The sequence below is a fragment of the Fusarium keratoplasticum genome, chromosome 5 (assembly GCF_025433545.1).
Source record: "Fusarium keratoplasticum isolate Fu6.1 chromosome 5, whole genome shotgun sequence".
Taxonomy (NCBI): Eukaryota; Fungi; Ascomycota; class Sordariomycetes; order Hypocreales; family Nectriaceae; genus Fusarium; species Fusarium keratoplasticum.
Genome location: NC_070533.1, coordinates 2,784,782 through 2,802,844, shown reverse-complemented (window position 1 = coordinate 2,802,844; position 18,063 = coordinate 2,784,782). Strand labels below are relative to the sequence as shown.

General features: G+C 54.4%; 3 protein-coding genes and 1 pseudogene across 4 annotated transcripts, besides 1 other annotated feature; 2 read left to right on the top strand and 2 right to left on the bottom strand.

Moving 5' to 3' along the window:
- Positions 1-1,490: 1,490 nt before the first annotated feature.
- NCS57_00749600 (uncharacterized protein) lies at positions 1,491-1,694 on the top strand (the record flags this gene model as incomplete). Its single annotated transcript, XM_053057343.1, has 1 exon — positions 1,491-1,694. One exon carries the CDS (start codon positions 1,491-1,493, stop codon positions 1,692-1,694), a length of 204 nt encoding a protein of 67 aa, XP_052913538.1.
- A 4,619-nt stretch (positions 1,695-6,313) lies between these two features.
- On the top strand, positions 6,314-7,328 carry NCS57_00749500 (annotated as a pseudogene). Its single transcript has 2 exons — positions 6,314-6,901; positions 6,981-7,328.
- Positions 6,314-7,328: a sequence feature.
- Positions 7,329-7,447: 119 nt separating this feature from the next.
- NCS57_00749400 (OTU domain-containing protein) lies at positions 7,448-8,344 on the bottom strand (the record flags this gene model as incomplete). The annotated part of the gene is made up of 1 exon (XM_053057342.1): positions 7,448-8,344. The coding sequence occupies one exon, from the start codon at positions 8,342-8,344 to the stop codon at positions 7,448-7,450; it is 897 nt and encodes a 298-aa protein (XP_052913537.1).
- An 842-nt stretch (positions 8,345-9,186) lies between these two features.
- NCS57_00749300 (Mcp5-PH domain-containing protein) lies at positions 9,187-13,461 on the bottom strand (the record flags this gene model as incomplete). Its single annotated transcript, XM_053057341.1, has 2 exons — positions 9,187-10,280; positions 10,332-13,461. 2 exons carry the CDS (start codon positions 13,459-13,461, stop codon positions 9,187-9,189), a joined length of 4,224 nt encoding a protein of 1,407 aa, XP_052913536.1.
- Positions 13,462-18,063: the final 4,602 nt, after the last annotated feature.

Below are 18,063 nucleotides of genomic sequence, written 5' to 3'. Positions count from 1 at the left end.
ATGAGCGTTCTTTCCCCTCCGCTGCAAGGGGTGGGCGCGCGCTTGCTTGCTCTCTCGCAAGGGGAAAGCTCGGCATTCCCCACAAGCGCGGGACCGCAAGATTTGAACAAGAGAGACCAACTAATAACTAATCCCGAAAGAACCCGGGCTTATCAGTGGTTCAGTCGAATCTTTTTCGTCATGCTGTTGTGTTGTTTCATGAATGAATGGATGAGGCCATTCTCAAGCAGACTCGATGCAGGTTTTGTGTGACATGTACAGATTAGAGTAGCACGAACTGCATGTAGGTTTATTGTGCGTGGGATGAGGTAACGGTGCAGTTATTGGAAGCAATGAGCACAGACAGAGAGACACTCGTGTTGTGTCAAGTATTGGCATCTTCCCTGTTGCTCTTGAGAGTAACCATGCTCTCTCTCGTGGGGACAGTTACAAGGGCCTGGTATGTAACCACCATGAGGCTTGGCTTGCGAGATAGAAGCCGAGAAGCGTATTGGAGGGGATAATGGCACATGGATGGCGGCGGTGAGTATCCGTGAAATGGAGATGCGGTTCCGCTGCCAATGAAGAAGCTTGTGATGGCGTCTTTTTTCAGGGTCCTTGTTCAGCTGGGGGCTTGTCTACTGAACCCCTCATAGATTCGAGAACGACGAGGGAAAAACAGCAGCACGTTTCCACCCCAGATCCACAGTCTACAGCGACCTACAGTAGCCATCTACAGGGTCTGAGGGTCCAGCCGCGATGGGGCTCATGACGATAACTCATGGATATCGGTCCCTGGTGGTGCCATGATCAATAAAAATTCCATCCATCTCGGTCCAACCTTGATGCTCTTGTCGTTCCCTCCACTTTTTTCTCTCCTCCACCTTTTTCTCCTCCTCCTCCTCCTCCTCCTCCACACTTCGGCGACTCCGTCTCACACGGGCAAGACGTTTTTGGGTCTGAACCGCCGTAACCCACCCCCAGAGTCTCTCACTTGTCGGTCCTTTGACGCTAGCTCCGTAGATTCAGCGGATATGCGGGATCAGCCTAAAGTCTACCAGTGCCAGTGCCAGTGCCAGTCCCCGGTACCGCCTGTAATACGCCCGGATATTTACGTATCCATAGACACACCCATTATCTTGCCTCGGATCTCAGGTTCCATCCACCATCCAACTCCATTAGTTATCAAACGTCACCCACCAGCCAGGACGTCACCTCGCAGGCAGAAGCATCCCTTCCAATCAGGTCCCTGTGAGACAGCCGATTAGACATTGATTCCTTACTCGAGACCACCCCACGCGCTTTAACACACACTCTATCCCAAGGGCCGAGCAAGACATTGGATCCCTTCCCTTCCCTGATCTGTCAACTCAACTCAGGTACTTAAACTGAGCACTTCCCCCCACCCCCAGAGTCCAAGAGCACCTTGCGTCTTTGACTCTCTTGCACCACATCAGTAACACTACCATCACTGTCGCTTCTAAACAACAACATCAACACCAACAACCACAATGGACGCTCCCTCTGGATCTACCTCTTCCTCCTCGTCGGCTCAGCAGTCCCCCGCCGTCCAGATGCTCCCCCAACCCGCCCCCGCCCCCGTGAGGACCGCATCTACCGACGCCTTCCTCAAGGATTTCAACCTCGTCGCCGAGGCGGCCAAGCGAGCGCAGATGGCCATCATGGTGCGCGACTTTGAAGAGTGCGGCATCTAAAAAACGAGTCGAGAGCCAAGCAAAAGCACGTAAGGCTTCCATGCATGGAGCGAGGAAAGAGAGAAGCCCGTCAGAAACAACCTCGACATGGGGGTTCACCCTGACCAATCACCATCCCATGTCACCCATCGGCGGCCTAGACCCCATCCCATGTCGGCCTCGGTTGGTGGCATGTTTCGCTATCACGTCTTGGATTCTTGTTGCCAATCACCACCAGCACGAGCCTTATCGTGCTTCTGTCTCGGCTTCTTCGCTTCTTCCTCTGCAAGCATCCATCCAAGTGGTTCCATAGGAGGAACCCGACAGCAGCAGAAAAAGCCCGACGCTTGTGGGGGGCTCCGAAATCCGGTCCTTTTCCTCCTGTCGGGCCGGGATCATGGGCCTTGCTGTGGATCATGATATGGACATGTCATGCTCTACTCGGTGGAAATAATGCGGCCTTCCCTTGTTACCTCGGATGCGGAGCGAGAGCGGCTTCGCATCAGAGTTTTTTCTCCTCTCTCTCTCTCTCGGCTTCCTAATCCTGCAACGACGAAACATGATTATCACCTGTTTTTGACTACGCACATTTCTTTTTCTGGCGATCTGGGGTTTTCGGCGCACTTGGGATCAAAACGGGGGGTCATGACCCGTATTTGTTGGCTTTTTTATTACTGTTTGTTTTAAATCTGTGTCGCCGGTATTTGGGACGGTCGGACATGGAATATACCACGGGTCATGGCAAGCAAAGCAAGCTGGAAACTATTACTATTTATCGTTATCTTGTTCGGAGGAAAGAAAAGCTAAGCTGCATCTGGCATATCTGGTCTGGATAGATAGGACATCTACATTGGGTATCATAATAATGCAAGCGGTCTTCCTTTTGATCAACTCGACTCTTGTCTCCTGCTTCCCAACAGTTGCTCTCGCCATGGATGGATAAATGTGCCCAGATCTCGATGGCCAAGTCATGGATCCTTGGCGAGGCACCTCGGTTTCTCACCCACCCACCAACTGCATCGCAAGGGCATGCCATCACACATAAACCGGCGAATGCAGTCAGGTCAGGGTATCTATGAATCTCGTGATGTCTCTCACATTGCTTCGCTTATGCTTTGGTTTCGCGATAACCACCATCCTGTCCTGTGGACCATCCGGTTGCAGCACAGTCGAGTATCTGTGCCGTACTCGAATACGCGGATAAATAGACCTGATATGATATGCTGCCTACTATTCTTCACCATCTACCCCTGTACTTACGCCTTACTATCAAGGGGTTGTCACTATAACCATCCTCCGCATGACACAAAACCATGCGGCGTCAGAAACAGCCTTTTACTCACATAGTTGCAGCGAGAACACTACACTGCAACTCTCGAGACAAGACAAAAGTCCCCATTTGCTTTTCTAACAACAAACCCCCACGTCAACATCCTCACCGAAACCCCCGTACGAGCTGGAATTGGTCGTGGTTGCAACCCTCTCCTCCTCAGGAGGGGGTGGTGTTGAAGACAGTCCGTGTCTCACCTAATGCATGGCGGCGGCGTGAGGCCGGCATACACACAGCAACATAGTTCTTTTTAGCCAACTCGTCAGCCCTTTTGAGGAAACCGTTTTCATCCCGTCATGGTTATGCATGAGGCTTCAGCTTTGGGGGGATCCGTTCCTCATCTGGACTAGGTTGTCGCATGTAGCACAACCAACCGCATGTTTCTCAAGCACAGGGGCACTATGCAAGAATAACCAACTGCATAGGGAGTGCAGGGAACTCACGAGGTATCCAGATCGAGTCTCAGCTTGAGGGTTGCCGTCAGGTTCACAGCCACTCGTGTCTTTGCTCTTAATGCCTCAACGCGATCCTACAAGGCTTGGTTGAGTTGCTTCAACTTGTGTTAATTCGTTGAATCTCACATCGCTATCATGGATAACTCCGCGCCAACAGGGCTAAAAGATCTTGCATCTATTATCGATTTCTTGCCGCCTTTGGAAAATCCAGACCTCACTCGTTGTAGAGGAAAAAATCAGAAGCGAGTCAAGTGCAGCAATCCGATCGCAGCAGCCAAACGGTCCCGAGCACCTCCACTATGGGCCGACCTTGCTAACAGAGAGTACTTTCCGGACAATGAGGACTTCTACTACAAGCTGGAGACCTTGTTAGAATGCATCCATTGCAATCTTCATGTGGTAGATGCCTTGGAACGCTACCGCAGCTGGAAGATGGAGCGGTCCCTCGACGCCGCTTCCTTTTCATCTGAGAGTTCGGTGCCCGGCACGCCAAAGCAACGCAGCTCGATCGAGTTCCCCTCCGATACTGATATTACGCCCTTCTCCAGCCCTCTTACTCTGGACGACACGCCCAAAACCCCAAAGAGCTCAAGTTCTGATGCGGCGGAGAGCTTTATTCAGTCGACACCAACCAGGTCAACTACGGCAAGCCTCAGATTCCCCGAGGAAACTGAGCGGCTCGGCAGTGTAGAGGTGGTTTCAAAGCGCATCTCAGCAATGACAATTACCACCGACCCGGAAAAGTCGACTTTCAACACCTCGGAGACAGTCGTGGAGAACTTCTCATCCATGGCCATCTCTAGTCGAGAACTCCCGCAAAAGAGTCAAAATCCCGTGACAGAAGAAGCTGCTGTCGAGCATGTTTCAACCATGGCCATCGCTGTCAGCGAAGAAAGCAGCACGAGAAAGACCGGTGAAAAGGAGGCTACCCAGGACGTTAGAGTCGTTGGCCTTGGCCTCATCAGCACTTTGCAGCGCAAGGGTTCGCTACGAGATGACTCTCCAGTCATTAGAGAACTGCACAAACACCTCACGCCGCAGCAGCTCGAAGAGGGGATCGTGTATGTTCTGGAGCACACAGGGACCCCTGGCCTCTTCAAGATTGGATGGACCAGGACGAGTGTCTCTGAGCGTCTTGGACAGCCTGGGAACTGTTATGGCAAGGACACCAAGGTTCTTCATGAGACAAGCTCCGGACGCTTTGCCGGCGCTTCAAAGGCAGAGAGGCTTGTCCAAGTCATCCTCCGCCACCAGAACATTGAGGTCGTGGAGTGCGAGCAGTGCGGAGGCGGGCACAAAGAATGGTTCGGATCTTCCAAGGACGAAGTGCTCAGGACAGTCAAGCTCATGGAAGATTTCGTCCAGCTTCCAGCGTATGAAATGTGTGAAGGGGAGATGAAGCTATCACGGGAGGCGAATGCCTTCGTCAAGGCCATGTGCAGCTTCTCAACTGCCCGGCTCGAATCACTCATGTCAAGGCCAGAAAACAGCGTGAAGGAAACTGTTGAGTCAACGTCGTCAGTTGGTGCCCAGATTTCGGCCTCTGAAGCGTCAGTCGAACAATCTGCCCAAGAGCCTCTAGGGAGCGAAGAGGACCCGAGTTTGTCGACATCACGTTTCTCCGATAGGTCAAGGCCACCAAGGATATCTCTTGCTACAAAGCTTGGAACCAGAGGAAATAAGTTCAAAGTACGTGCTGTCAACACTGTTGCCAACACCAAGGAACGATTTGGTCGACTGTTCAACCGCTCACGAGAGTCTACGCCTGAGCCTGAAGATGCAAGTTCAACGGACGGGTCGAACACGGATGCGAATACATCAAAGGGGCCCGAAGAACTCTTGGTCAAGTTTCTATGGAGTCTTCTGCCGGAGGATAGCAAACCAGACCAGGGCGCGATGGGTGATGACGGACCCCGTGATATGGCCGCTCTGAAGACAGTGGTGCGACAAATGGCTGATGATTTCCGGAGAGATTTTGAGGCGGCCTATGAAGGAACTGACAATACAAGAGGCAATGATGGAGACTCGAAGACGCAGTAGTGGATCACTGTAGACATCGTAAACCGAATATAAACTTCTTGGTAGTCACACAGCAGACGTCGGCTGCAAACAATTGGTGCTGCAGCTGTCATGCTGTGTATCTGGCCTCACGCGCTCTATGCGACCTCTCAGACTGACACCAAGTCGGTGACCAAATGCGGTCAGACATCATGCCTTGGCTCTGTTTCATGATGTTGACTGTAACTCGCCTGCTCGGCTCACCAACGCACCAATCATGGCAAATGGTGGTGCACGAGTCCCCCACAATCCGGTCACTTGCTGATTCTGATGGAGATTCGAGATTTATCCCGAGATGTAAACGAGGGGAGATTGTTGATCTATAGATGAATGTTGAGATGTGATGGATACCAATAGATACATGCCTTGATACAGAGGCAGTTGCAAGTAGGCGCTCCTTCTCTGCCGAGACAGTCGCCTGCCAAGGAAACAGTTAGCGTCGCAACTAGGGCAGGCACTCCGGATGTCCGTGACTGAGATTCGCCTTCCTTCCGAACTCGAGCAAGCACGCGACCACCACAAATGTCCTGATTTCCCTCACTCACTTTATCATCTGGCAACTCCATCATCATCTACACCCATGACCTAATCGCGGCAATTCCTCTCATCATTGGATATATCACGCGTATTTATACAGTAGCTTCCGTCCTGGCCGTCTTCAGTCTCATTCTCCCCCCGCAAACGATCCATCCATTCCGTCATCGTCCAGCTTCATCATACCCCACCATCCGAGCCGATCCATCGCCCGACCCGACCCTCCCCCTCATCTGTGTTTAGCACGCTAGACTTGGCCAGTTCCTGATCAAAGAACTTTCGCCCTCGGCCGACTCCCTCCCACATTGATCCTCTACCATACGAGACCGCTATACACCGCTTCCTCGTCGCCAATGGCCACAGAAAATCCTCTCGAGGCGCGATTCGCCTCTGTACCCTTCTCGGACCATGGTTCCCGCTGGGACAACTGCTGGCGGGAAGCTCGCACACCTTGGGATCGCGGCAGCGCTTCACTAGCCCTGCATGACCTCCTCGCCCAGCGTCCTGATCTTGTACCGCCTTCTCAAAATCATGACCACCGCGGCCAGCTTCTCCGCGACTCAGTAGGTGCTGTTCGCAAGAAGACGGCCCTGGTTCCTGGTTGCGGTCGCGGTCATGATGTTTTGCTTCTGAGCTCGTGGGGCTACGACGTATGGGGACTCGACTACAGCGCAGCCGCAAAGGAAGAGGCTATAAAAAACCAGAAGCATGCCGAAGCTGAGGGTCTATACAGGGCTGTGGATGGGTTGGATAAGGGCAAAATTCACTGGGTGACGGGTGACTTCTTCAGTCAGGACTGGGTCAAGCCCATTGGCGCCGACGTCAAGTTCGATCTCATCTATGACTATACGGTAATACCATGTCTCCCCAGTTTTCCTCGAGATCCTATATGATTTCTCTCCTCTTCAAGCAACCCGACTAACTCTTCAGTTTCTCTGCGCGCTGCCTCGGGAAGCAAGGCCGCGATGGGCCAAGCGCATGACGGATCTGCTTGCCCATGACGGCCGACTCGTCTGTCTCGAGTGGCCTTCGACAAAGCCCATGTCCGCCAACGGACCCCCATGGGGCGTATCTCCAGAGCTCTATGAGGCCCTCCTGTCGGCCCCGGGCGAGGAGATCGCGTACAACGACGATGGCACCGTCCACGAGGATCCGATTTCAAAACCTTGGGCTAACGCCCTACACCGGCTGAGCCTCATCAAGCCTCCACGGACACACAAGGCCGGCACCGGCGAAGACGGCGCCGTCCTCGACTTTATCTCGGTGTGGAGTCGATAGCCAACTGAGCACTTCGCCCGCCGCTTCTCTCTTTATGACTTGATACCAAACAACCACCCTACATGATTCGTCGTTGTTGCAGTGCACAGAAACGTGATCCCTCTTGCTCTCCGTTCTCATCATGGCGCTTTGCGGAGTGAGTTGTAGTGCTCTCCCAAGCCGTAGCCGTGCCTGTAGTATGCCAGCCACAGCGTCTTGCCCGATGCCGCGCCCTCGTCCTCGCCAATGCGCTCGAGACGACCGTCCTGTACCACGCGGATCTCCGCCTTGTACTGTCGTGCCAGTGCCATGAGCTCCAGTTGTCCGCCCCATTCGGCAGTATCCCGCATCTTGCGAGCGTAGTCCCCAAGGTCCTCTTCCAGGAACGGCGCAAAATCATCCCCGTGCTCCAACATGTACGCCGTAGCTGCTCGACGCACCGTCTTGTAGGCTGGTTCCTTCTCGCCGTCGCCCGCTCCGAGGGGAATATCGTGCTGGCCCAGTTGGTCCGCCACGGCCGAGAACAGACAGTGGCCATCTGGTGCAATATCCTCCTCGACCAACCCGTGCTTCTCAAACGTCGTCTTCATAAACTCGCTCTCTTTTGCCCGGTAATCCGTCATGTTTGCTGCCTCTTCCTCGGCACGCTGCGCCGCCTCCTCCTGCTCCGCGGCACGTCGTGCCATCCGCTCCTTTTGACGGTTTCGCTTCTTGCCCGGCTGTTGTTGTTGCTGCTGTTGTGCTGGCTCTGACACTTTAAGCTTTGCAGTTTCCGCTGCGAGGTTTTCCTCCTCTGGCTTGTTCTCTGTCACTGTGATCTCCTCCAGTTCTTCGTCCGGCTTCGCGGGGTCCAGCGCAAGCAGCTCGGCGGCATGCTTCTCGCGTAGGCTCCGCTCCATCTCGGCGCACTCGTCATTGACACCCTTGCGTGTCTTCTTTGTCGCGTTCTTCTTCTTTCCCGTTATGCGTCCTTGCAAGTCCTTGAGCTCACGGCGGTGCCGCGCCTGGACCTGCTCGAGGGTCTCGGGGGCGTCCATGGTGACGACGATAACGGTCGACGGGGAGGTGCGCGTGTAGATGTAGAGGACGGTGGCGATACCAGAGCTTCCACTTGTATAACACGACGGCGAAGAAAGAAAAGGTATAGTGAAGGGATATCTATAGGTTGGTGGAGGTGGGTGAAGCTTGGAGAGCTCAGATCGCGGGGTAGCGGGATGGGAAAATTCAGGCCCCAAGATGGTGGGGCAACGACATGCTCATCTCTCGACGTCACACGAGCAGAGAACACTCACAATAGCTGCAATGGATGTGATATACACACAACATCATTCGTAGAAACTATATGATCTTTACAAAAGGAGGCAATGAAATAGTTTTACTTCTTTTGATTCTCTATCTACCAGCTATCTAAGTTCAATCTAGGTATCCATCGCAATATATATAATCAAACAACATCTTGTCCAGGAACTAGAAGGTTGCGGTCAATGACCGTGAGTCTCTTTCAAGTAGCTCCGACTTGTAGTGGCCTCCATATAGGATCCATCCATGACAACTATCCTCTGCCACTAGGTAGTAAACCCGACCCTCCCATGTCGAGCTGCTCTAAACCGTCCGTCCACATCCATTTCTTTCGACTTTTGAAGCCTTTTGTCCCTGCTCAAATAAAAAAAGAAACTCCAAAACTCCGCGCCTGTAGCGAGTGTCGACTGGGTCGTTCCAACCCCAGTTCAGTTCCCAAACCAATCCCAAAGTAAATATACAAAAAAGGGTATAATATCCGTTGTGACCCGTCCTTATCCAACGTGCTTGTCAAGATTCAAGGAAATGAGAATGAACGTGATGACGGCCGTCATGCCGCCCTTGCTGAACCCCCTACATCTTAGAATCCCTTGAAAGGATCGTCACGGAAGTAGTCCTCCTCGCCGGCGGTTCTGCTTCCATGATAATAGTCGTCAAATCCTGCACGGTTGCCACGAGAGTGATGGCTGTCCCTATGTCGGCTCCGGCTTTGTCGCCGCCTTTGTTCCTTGCTACGCCTCCGGAGAGAGTGGCGAAACTCGTCATTCTCATCCGGATAATCGCTGAATTGCGAGAATGCTAGAGGGCTGATGAAAGCCTCCATCCGTACGGTTCCAATAGCATCGAAGAAGTTGCTAGGCCGAGATGATGCCTCCGAGGTACGCCCCGACCCGGCTTGGCTCATGCCCCAGGTTCCTGTTCCGGACCCCGCTTGGCTCATGCCCCAAGTTCCGGTTCCGGTGCCAGTGCCAGTGCTAGATGCCTGGTAAATGTCTGAAGAGCCTGCTGTTCCAGTGCTGTTGCCGGCTGTGCTGTTGGTTGCCTGATGCTGACCAACACCGCCAATGGGCCCAGAGAAGCCCCGGAAGGAGAGCGGCGGCGGTACGTGACCACCGGTGTTGCTTCGCTTACGTCCATGAACCATAGCTTGGTTCCGCTCATGGAAGCGGGGAATAAAGGGAGGCTCTGCCGCATCTCTCGAATCATCGCGCGAGTGGTTGCTCGAGAAGCCGCCTACCGAGCTTGAGAAGCCACCCACGGATTCTGCGATTGGGAAGCTCGTCACATCGCCCATCTGTGAAGACGGCGCGCTCGGGATGCTGGGGATGCTAGGGATGCTCGGCGGTCCAGGCCTAGGAGCCGCCGTGCGACCCTTGGCGAGACGGATCGAGTCTCTAATACCCCCGCGCTTCATCTTGGATCGGGGCGCTTCAAACTCGGGCAGCGGTGTTTGTTGGATTGGCGGCGGGGCTGAAATGATCTCGGGCACTGCTTGGGATGAATGTGCTAGGAACGACAGGGCCGTCAACCAGATATAATGTCGATCGGCAGATACTGCTGTAAACTTCAAGGCTCTCTGTGGCGTGAGAATGAGGATTGATCGGTTAAAGACAGGAGCCATGCCCTTGGGCGCGGCGTTGTCGTCCTTGACATCCAGCACAGATTGGATCGTCACTGATTTCGTCAGCGATTCGAGGTTCGGGAGAGCGAGGGAAAGCAACTTACGTTTTCGGCCAGTCTTGCCCATCAAGGCACTGCCCGAGGACGGCTGCTTACTGCTCCAGAGGATGGCCCTTTCATATGGTGCGAGCCAGACCCATCTCTTGTGCCGGTCGTTGCCAGTGTCGTCTTTGCCGTTGCTTTCTGGTACGCCAAACGACTTTCTTCTGCGGACGTACTTGAACATCCACTCACCAACCATGGCCTGTGCAATGGCATCCACTACACCAGTGCTCTGGGCACTGCTGGACATGAATGGCGGCGGGTCGGTACTACCAGTGTTGGCAGTATTAGACGTGTTGAACGTATTAAACGTGTTGAAAGTGTTGTCCGTGTTAGTTGAAAGCTTGTGTTGATGCCTAAACTGTCCACTATGTCGGACTCGAGTACGGGGAGTTGTGATATCGTTCCGTGGCAGGGGGGGGAGGCTGGGGCTCTCAGGTGCCTCCGTAGAGGGAGACAACGGAGGGGGAGAGCGACTGCCTTGTCGACGGTGTCTCTGGTTGCGTGGCAAAGCAGCAGCGGAGCGAACCTTTCTGATGCTGCTCGCGCGGTACACACGACCGGAGCCTCGGCGCTGGAAGGTGTCTCCTCTGGTTGGGCTTCTCTGTCCGTCACTTGGGGCGCTTGCACTGAATGGAAGCTTCCGCGAGCTAGCTCGGGTCGGGATCGGGAACGGTGGGTTATTGGATTCGGGCAGGCTTGGGCTCCTTGAGCGGCCTTGATGACTTGCGATACCATTCTGGATCATGGCCGCCTTTCTCATCACACTGGCCCGGTTAGATGACATGCCGGCAGGTCCCTTCTCGTAGGCTCTGCCAGACTTGCTCGAAGACATTCGACCCATGCCATCCTTATCAGCGTTACGGTAAGCCTGATGAAGCTCTGCTGCCACACGTGGTCCCTGGCGCATCGTGATTTGCTCAGGAGATGTTGGGATTGTACCATTGGTCCCAGTCGTGCCCGTTGAGCTGCGTTTGCCAGGGCGGCTCGAGATGGACTTTGGTCGGGGTGCAGACAAGGCTGTCCGATACTCAGAATCGCTCATCTCAACATCTCCAAACTCATCTGCCTCATCAGAGCTTCCACCATCGAAGCCAGCAAACAGGCTGCTGAAGCGATGAGGCCTCCGCACAGGCGCCCGCTGGCTCGACAAAGGACCATCATCATTGTTTCCGGGATAAGCGTCGTGGAGGGTGTCATCGTCGGCAACCGAGATTGGAGACGAGGGCAGGTCGCTCAGGCTTCGCTTGGTTGTCAGCCGGCGAGGGTTTCGTGGTGGAACGTTGCCCGGAACAGGTGTAAAGTTCTTGGAAGATTCGTTGACAGGGCTTGGGTTCGGGGATGAAGGTCTTGAGGAGATGGCAGAAGGTTGGAGATGGGCTGGAAGGAGGGCCAGCCGCTTGTCGGTTTGGATGCCTTCTGTCTGAACTCCGGCTTCAGTCGTCGAAACTGGGGAAGACAGATTGACTTGACAGCCAAAGTCCTTGAAGTATTGCGGCAGTCGTGGTTCACGAGGTGTGTTGGGACGACTGGTGGGAGGGTGAACGCTGATGCTAGGGATTGCCAGCGGTGGAGGAGATGGAGGGGGCACAGGTGAGGGCTCGCGGACAGGCAGTGCGTCAGTCTGTGTCGACGATGTAATCATCACAGGCTTCTTCTCGACCGGCGGTTCAACTACTGGGGGTGGTGGTGGAGGAGGGGGGCGAGTCGGCGACTTTGGCGTCTTGGGAGGTGTCAAGGGCTCTTCCATTGTCTGGGCAGCGGCAGAGACCATCAGACGTCTGGGCGTGGGTGGTTCAATACTGAGCGGACGGTTGATGTGAACTCGCTTCCGGCGTTGGTTTGCCTCGATCTCACCATCTGCCCGTGGCGAACACTCAACTTCTGGTGACCTGGCGCGAACGGGAGGCTCTGGAGTAGCGGGCTTCGCGGGAGGGAGCTTGGGTGACGGAGGCGGCGAGTACTGGATGCCCGTGTCGGTATACGACACCTTTGGAGCAGGAGGGTGCTGTTCCTCCTCATCCTCACCATCTTCGCCCTCCAGAGCCTCGAGCACTGCCTGGTTCTTGAAGAGTCTGCCACGTGCTACGCTTCCCGGTCGTTTGATGCTCTCCAAGCTCTGGTTGCGACCGTGTAGGCGGTGCAGAACGCTGTCCCGGCTGAAGTTGCGTACATGGAAAGACGTTGCGTGATTCGACATGGCACTCTCACGGCCATCCAGATCGCTCATCTCATCTTCGTCGTCGTCAAAGTTGAGCTCATCAGCAAGCGAGTTGCCGTTCAGCTTCGCCATGCCAGGGCCACTCATGATAGAGAACCGGACGCTGTTGGTCATGCTCATAGTCCTCACACTTGCAGCATCGTTTTCTCGACCGCTTTCCTCAACTTCGCTCTCATGACCTGGGCCGGTTCCGTTGTTGGCCGCATTGTTCATCTGAGCCTGTTGATATGCAGCAACCTCATCAAGAATGGTCTTGAGGCGGCTTTCGGCAACGTGGATTCGGCGTTCGAATTTCCGTCTCTCATCTTCCCAGCCGTCCTTCTCCTGTGCCCAGAGTTCATGGACCCTTTGCGAGTCCTCCTCTTGACTTCGGATCTTCTTTTGTGCGGCCTCAAGTCGTTTCCTAGTATCAGATACTGATTCAACTGCGTCATCTCTTTCTCGAGCCAGTTCGCCCAAAGCAGATGATGTTCCGCCCTCAAGGAGCGATAATTGGCGCTTTAGGGACCGGCTTTCCTTTCCTGTCTCGGTAAGATCTTGTCTCAGCGTCTCCCTTTCCTCTTTTGCAGCATGAAGAGATGTCTCTAGAATCTCGATCTGTTTGAACTTTTCCTCCTGGTCCCTTCGAAGGGCCAATATCTCAGACACTAGATTGGCATGCAATGTGGGAGTGAATCGTCGAGGGTCAAGGATACTGATGCTCTCGTCTGTGGTGACGTCCCGAGATGAGCGTTTGGATGCCATGTCGCTTGGTAGAGGCGGAGGTGAGACTCCCTTTCCAGGTGGCGTGACTGAACGCCGGGATTTCCTTGATGTTCGTGAAGGTGTGCGGTATGGTGTATCATGAGGCGTCGGCAGAGAGGTGGCAGCCGGGCCGCTGAGATACTCGTCGTCGGTCTCCCACACACCCATATTGAAGAAGTAGATGCGGTTTCACGAGTTGAGTGTGAAGCAATTTGATACTGATAGTCATCGGCTGACTCTCATGTAAAGTCGCTGGCGACGGGAGTGTCGGTCCAAACCCGCCAAGCTGGCTGCACTCGTCGATCCTCCAGTGCAAACCTGTGCACGTAACGCTGTTATTGAAGAAGGCCGTAAGCTATCACCAAGGGCTGATACAAGAGCCCAAGCGCTGTAACAGGCTCGATGTCAGCCACCGGAAGGTCGAATAGGGGCATCAAATCATAACCACTTACATCGCGTAAAGTGAGCTTGAAAAGAAAAATGAGCTTGAAGTTAAGTAAAAAAGTGACCTCTGTCGCATGAACAAGTTAGTCTCAGATGGTTTCTGATGTGTGAACTCGCCGCCATGGACGAATGGCAGCGATCGAAGATGACGACGCACCTCGAGGAAAGAAAGATGTTTTATATAAAGTACAAGGGATCCAGGTCAACGTTAGGCCCCGTGCCAAGTTAATGCGACAGACGATTTGGTCGTGGAAAGGCTCCCGTCGATCGGAGGGGCGAAGACAAGGCCAATGCGTGGTGGCAAGCTGAGTTGTGGAGGTAGTCGTGTACGGGAACTGAATGGAGCTTATAGGAGTCGGAACTGAAGCAAAGTTGGATGTCGCCGTCCACCAAGTCGTTATAGAATACGCAAGAACAATTCGCAAGCTGCAGCCAGGGACTAGTCAGCTAATCAAGCCTCGAGGCGAACGAATGGATCGAGTCGAAGGACGCGCGGGAAGATCGTGAGGATCGCAACAAGAGGACGCAAAGACATGGCCAACAAAAAGAAGAGGGTTGGGACTTGCGCCGGTGGAATCACGGTCCACGGGACGGCCCGGCTGAACGTACAATGAGAAACAGAAAGCAATAGCGTCAATAGTCCAACCTCGTCACTCACTCTCGCAATTACCAAGAGCGGAGTGTCATGACCTCGAGTGGAGGAGTTGACTGGACTGGATGGACGATGAGGGAAAGCAAACGAAGGGCAGTTAGTTAGATGGATGTCGTGGGGTAGACGAGCGCAAAGCGGGAGAGCCGGACGAGTATCAAAAGCCAGCACCAGCACCGGCAAAAGCACCAATCCAGGGCCAAAGCGAAACAATCAAGACAAGGAGAGGCGAGCGCGAAAGCAGGAAAAGGAGGAGAAGAGTCGTCTGAAGGACAAGACAATCAAGACAAGAATCTCGAGGGTCCAAGGACAGTGACGCGGGTGTCTCCCTCAGGTGCCAAAAAGTGATCGGAGCACACGCGGGCGCAGAAGACCAGGACCCTGTTAAGTATCCACTTGGTCGTGAGGCGTTCACCTGAGGGCCTCAACCACGCCAGGGTCTAGAGTGAAGAAGGCAAGCCTTGCAGGTGAGAGCTCAGTTGACAGCGGCGAGCAAGCACGTCCAAGGTACGTACCGGCAGTGCTCTCGCGGCTGAGGAGACGACACCCAACATGGGGTTACGATAATGGCATGGGGGGCTTGTGGATTTGGAGCGGAAAGGGGAAAGGCGGGAGTGTTAGGCGACGGGAGGTGGAGCGAGGCCGGAGGCCCGAGAAGACGGGCCTGGCTTTCTTTGATTAAGGGTCGACGAGGCTTGCTCACTTGGCTGACGATGGAAGATGGAGGGTGGCGGTCGCGGAGATGGGATGCTCTGTCTATGGTAATAATAGCAGGAGTCAGGGCCGGCCGGATGAGGCGTGTCGAAAGGGGGCGGCTGTCTGATATTCGCAGAGACGAGAGGCTGATGGTTGGACGTGAAGGTGTCTCATACCCCAACCCAAACACACGGCTCAAGAGCGGCCGAGAGAAGAACAATGCCAGCCAGCCAACGGCCCTCCATAAGCCTCATGCCAGCTCCGGATTGGCTTGTCTTGTTTCCATCCTCGTCGGCGATTTGGGACCATTCCTTTCCTCTTCTCCTTAGCCCAGTCGGCACCTCTCTGGATTCGACTCGCTCGAGGAGGGGTCTAGCTGGGCCTGGCCTAGCAGGCCAACCAAAAGCAAACTCATCTTGACTAGTCGAATGTGAAAGTGATGGGGCAGGCCAGGGTCTGCAGTTGGCTGCAATTCAATTCCCTCTCGACATCCTGGCTCTCGGGAATGAGCCCCGCAGGCACCACGAAAAGAGAGAAAAAAGTGATTTGTTGATGATTGTGCTCAAGTTGAAGAGATGCAGAAGAAGGTGGATGTTGAAACAACGTTAATTTAGTGGCCGCCCAGAAATGGAGAGTGAGGTGCACTGTAACCTTCCCAATCACCCGACGTGGGTGTGATGTGATGCCTGAGGCAGACGGGGAGGGCCGGGAGAACAAGCAGGAAACTCCTGCATTCATCCAGGAATCATCCATCAACAACTTTATCAGCTTGTTTCTCGGTGACGACCTCATGCCCATCAACGACCGAGCTGGAGCCCTGGGCAACCTCTCTACGTACCGCACCCACTCGCTAGCCAAGCTAAAGAGCCCTCCCCGGGAAAGCTAATGCAGCTTCCGGGATCCCCTGTAGCGCCGCAATATCGGCCCTGGATAGTTCCTGGGATGGTCCTGGCCTCACTTCGAGTGATCGAATAGGAGGTCCAGGCTTCTCGTGCTCTTTTGGGACCTGCAATTTCCTCTCGATGATCCTCTCCTTGCGGGCATCGTATCCCAGACCTGGCCTTGAGAGTCCATCCCCAAAGGGTCACGCTGGAGTTGGAGCTGTCGATGTGCGGGAAGAATTACCATCGTCAGATACGCCAGACACATCCCGCTTCCAACATGGAAGTTCCCTGCTTCTCCGCCCTCTTGCTTTTCCATCCTCCAACGGTTTTTCCACTCAGGCCATGGCGTGACCTATGCCGACCACTGCAATATTGACAGAAGTTGGAAATGCACCGGCTCACTGATCTTGTGGCAAGCAGCGAGAGTACGAAATGGCCCAGAAGTGGCTCCTGGCTACGTACGAGGCACGGAGTATTCCAGGCATCGACACGGCTGAGAAGCTTCCGAAGACGCTTGGCAGAGCCGGCGACAGGTCCAACAGGCTGGGACTTGGTCCTTCCTATACCTCTGAGCAAGCAATGCACGTGCCACTCTCGCCCAGGGGTGGGAGAATGGCTACAGAAGCCTGATCTCGGGGGTGCTACTGTGTACGTTGACGGATCGTCCATGTCTCGGTTCCTCCTCAGCAGGCGAAGCTGTCAAAAAGCTTGCGGTAGTTGCCGGCAAGGCGAAGACAAGGCCAGGGTTCAATGTCACCGTCAACGTCAACCAGGGCACCTCAACCGAGGCCGGCGACACCGAGGAGTTGCAACAGCAATGTTACCCCATTGCGTAGCTCCTGAATACTCACAAGTCCTCGTTCATAAGAGACGTTGCGCGGCTCTTGATAACAACCACTTTATCACAGATGTTGTCCAGACCACTCCGAGGGGGCTCGGCACGCAGAGATGCTCGCCTACACCCTGGCCAACATATGGCCCATGGACACGAGCGAATGCACGGCAATGGCACATCCTGCACCCGTACATAAGTCCATGACCGGAGCTGTACCCCAGATGGCCGCTGCTCGAGCCCTTGCTGATGCTCCACTTGGAATGGATTCAGTTTGATTGTCAGCCCTCTCTGAGCAAGATTGCTCAACCGGGATTATGCCTTGAGCACTCATGGCATTTGCGAGCGAGTCTCCTTATCCCCAAGAAAATGAGTTCTGATGATGCAAGACATATGCATGCCGCATCGATATCACTGACCTCTCTGTTCCAGGCTTGGGGTCTTGACCCCTCGTCATCTCGTGCCTCGTATCATTCGGGCGTCAAGAGTTGTCGACTGACGAAGTGATTGAGGCCTGAGAAACAAGCGAACCCCATGACGGCAAAGATCAGCCATGCGAAAACTGCCGAACGTCTTCTCCCCGCGCCTTATCGCCATCCCCTATGCATTATCGGTGATCTGGCTTACCCTGCCTCTCTCGGCCGCGTCTTCCTCACCAAAGCAAGCCACCCGTGACGGTCGGGGTCGGGAACAGATACGTGCGCTTCTAAGGAGCGCAAACCAAGATCTTCCCCCTCCTACGCCAGCGTCTGATTCTAATTGCAAACAGGGCACAATTCATCGTATGGATGACGCCCCAAACACGCAGTTGGAAATTAGCCCTGGTTGATTGCCTTGCTCCCGCTTCTCTGAAGAACCACCTTCATCAAAACCAGCCCCATTATGCTCACTAGTCGAAGCGCGGCCCGTGTTGACCTCGACCAAGAAGCAATTCTCAGCAGTCGGCTCAGGATCCATAACGCAATCCTAGCCAAGGTAGCAAAAGCCAACCGCCAGAAGCGACTCTTGTGATGGCGGACCTCGGGTCTACTTTGCCCGCCTTGTTTGCTACTTTACGAGCTCCACTCGGTCCGGCTGTCGACATGGATTTCGGCGTCCTTCGCGTCCTTCGCTTCCTTCTCGTTGGAAATACACGATGTGACCTGCCAACGCCTGAGAGATTCACCCGAACTTCCCACTCCGTTCCCTTCTCGGACGAGCACTACACTAGCCCAAGGGTTCTTCGGCGCCGCTGGAGTGGTTCATGTCTTCGCGTCGCCTCGTGG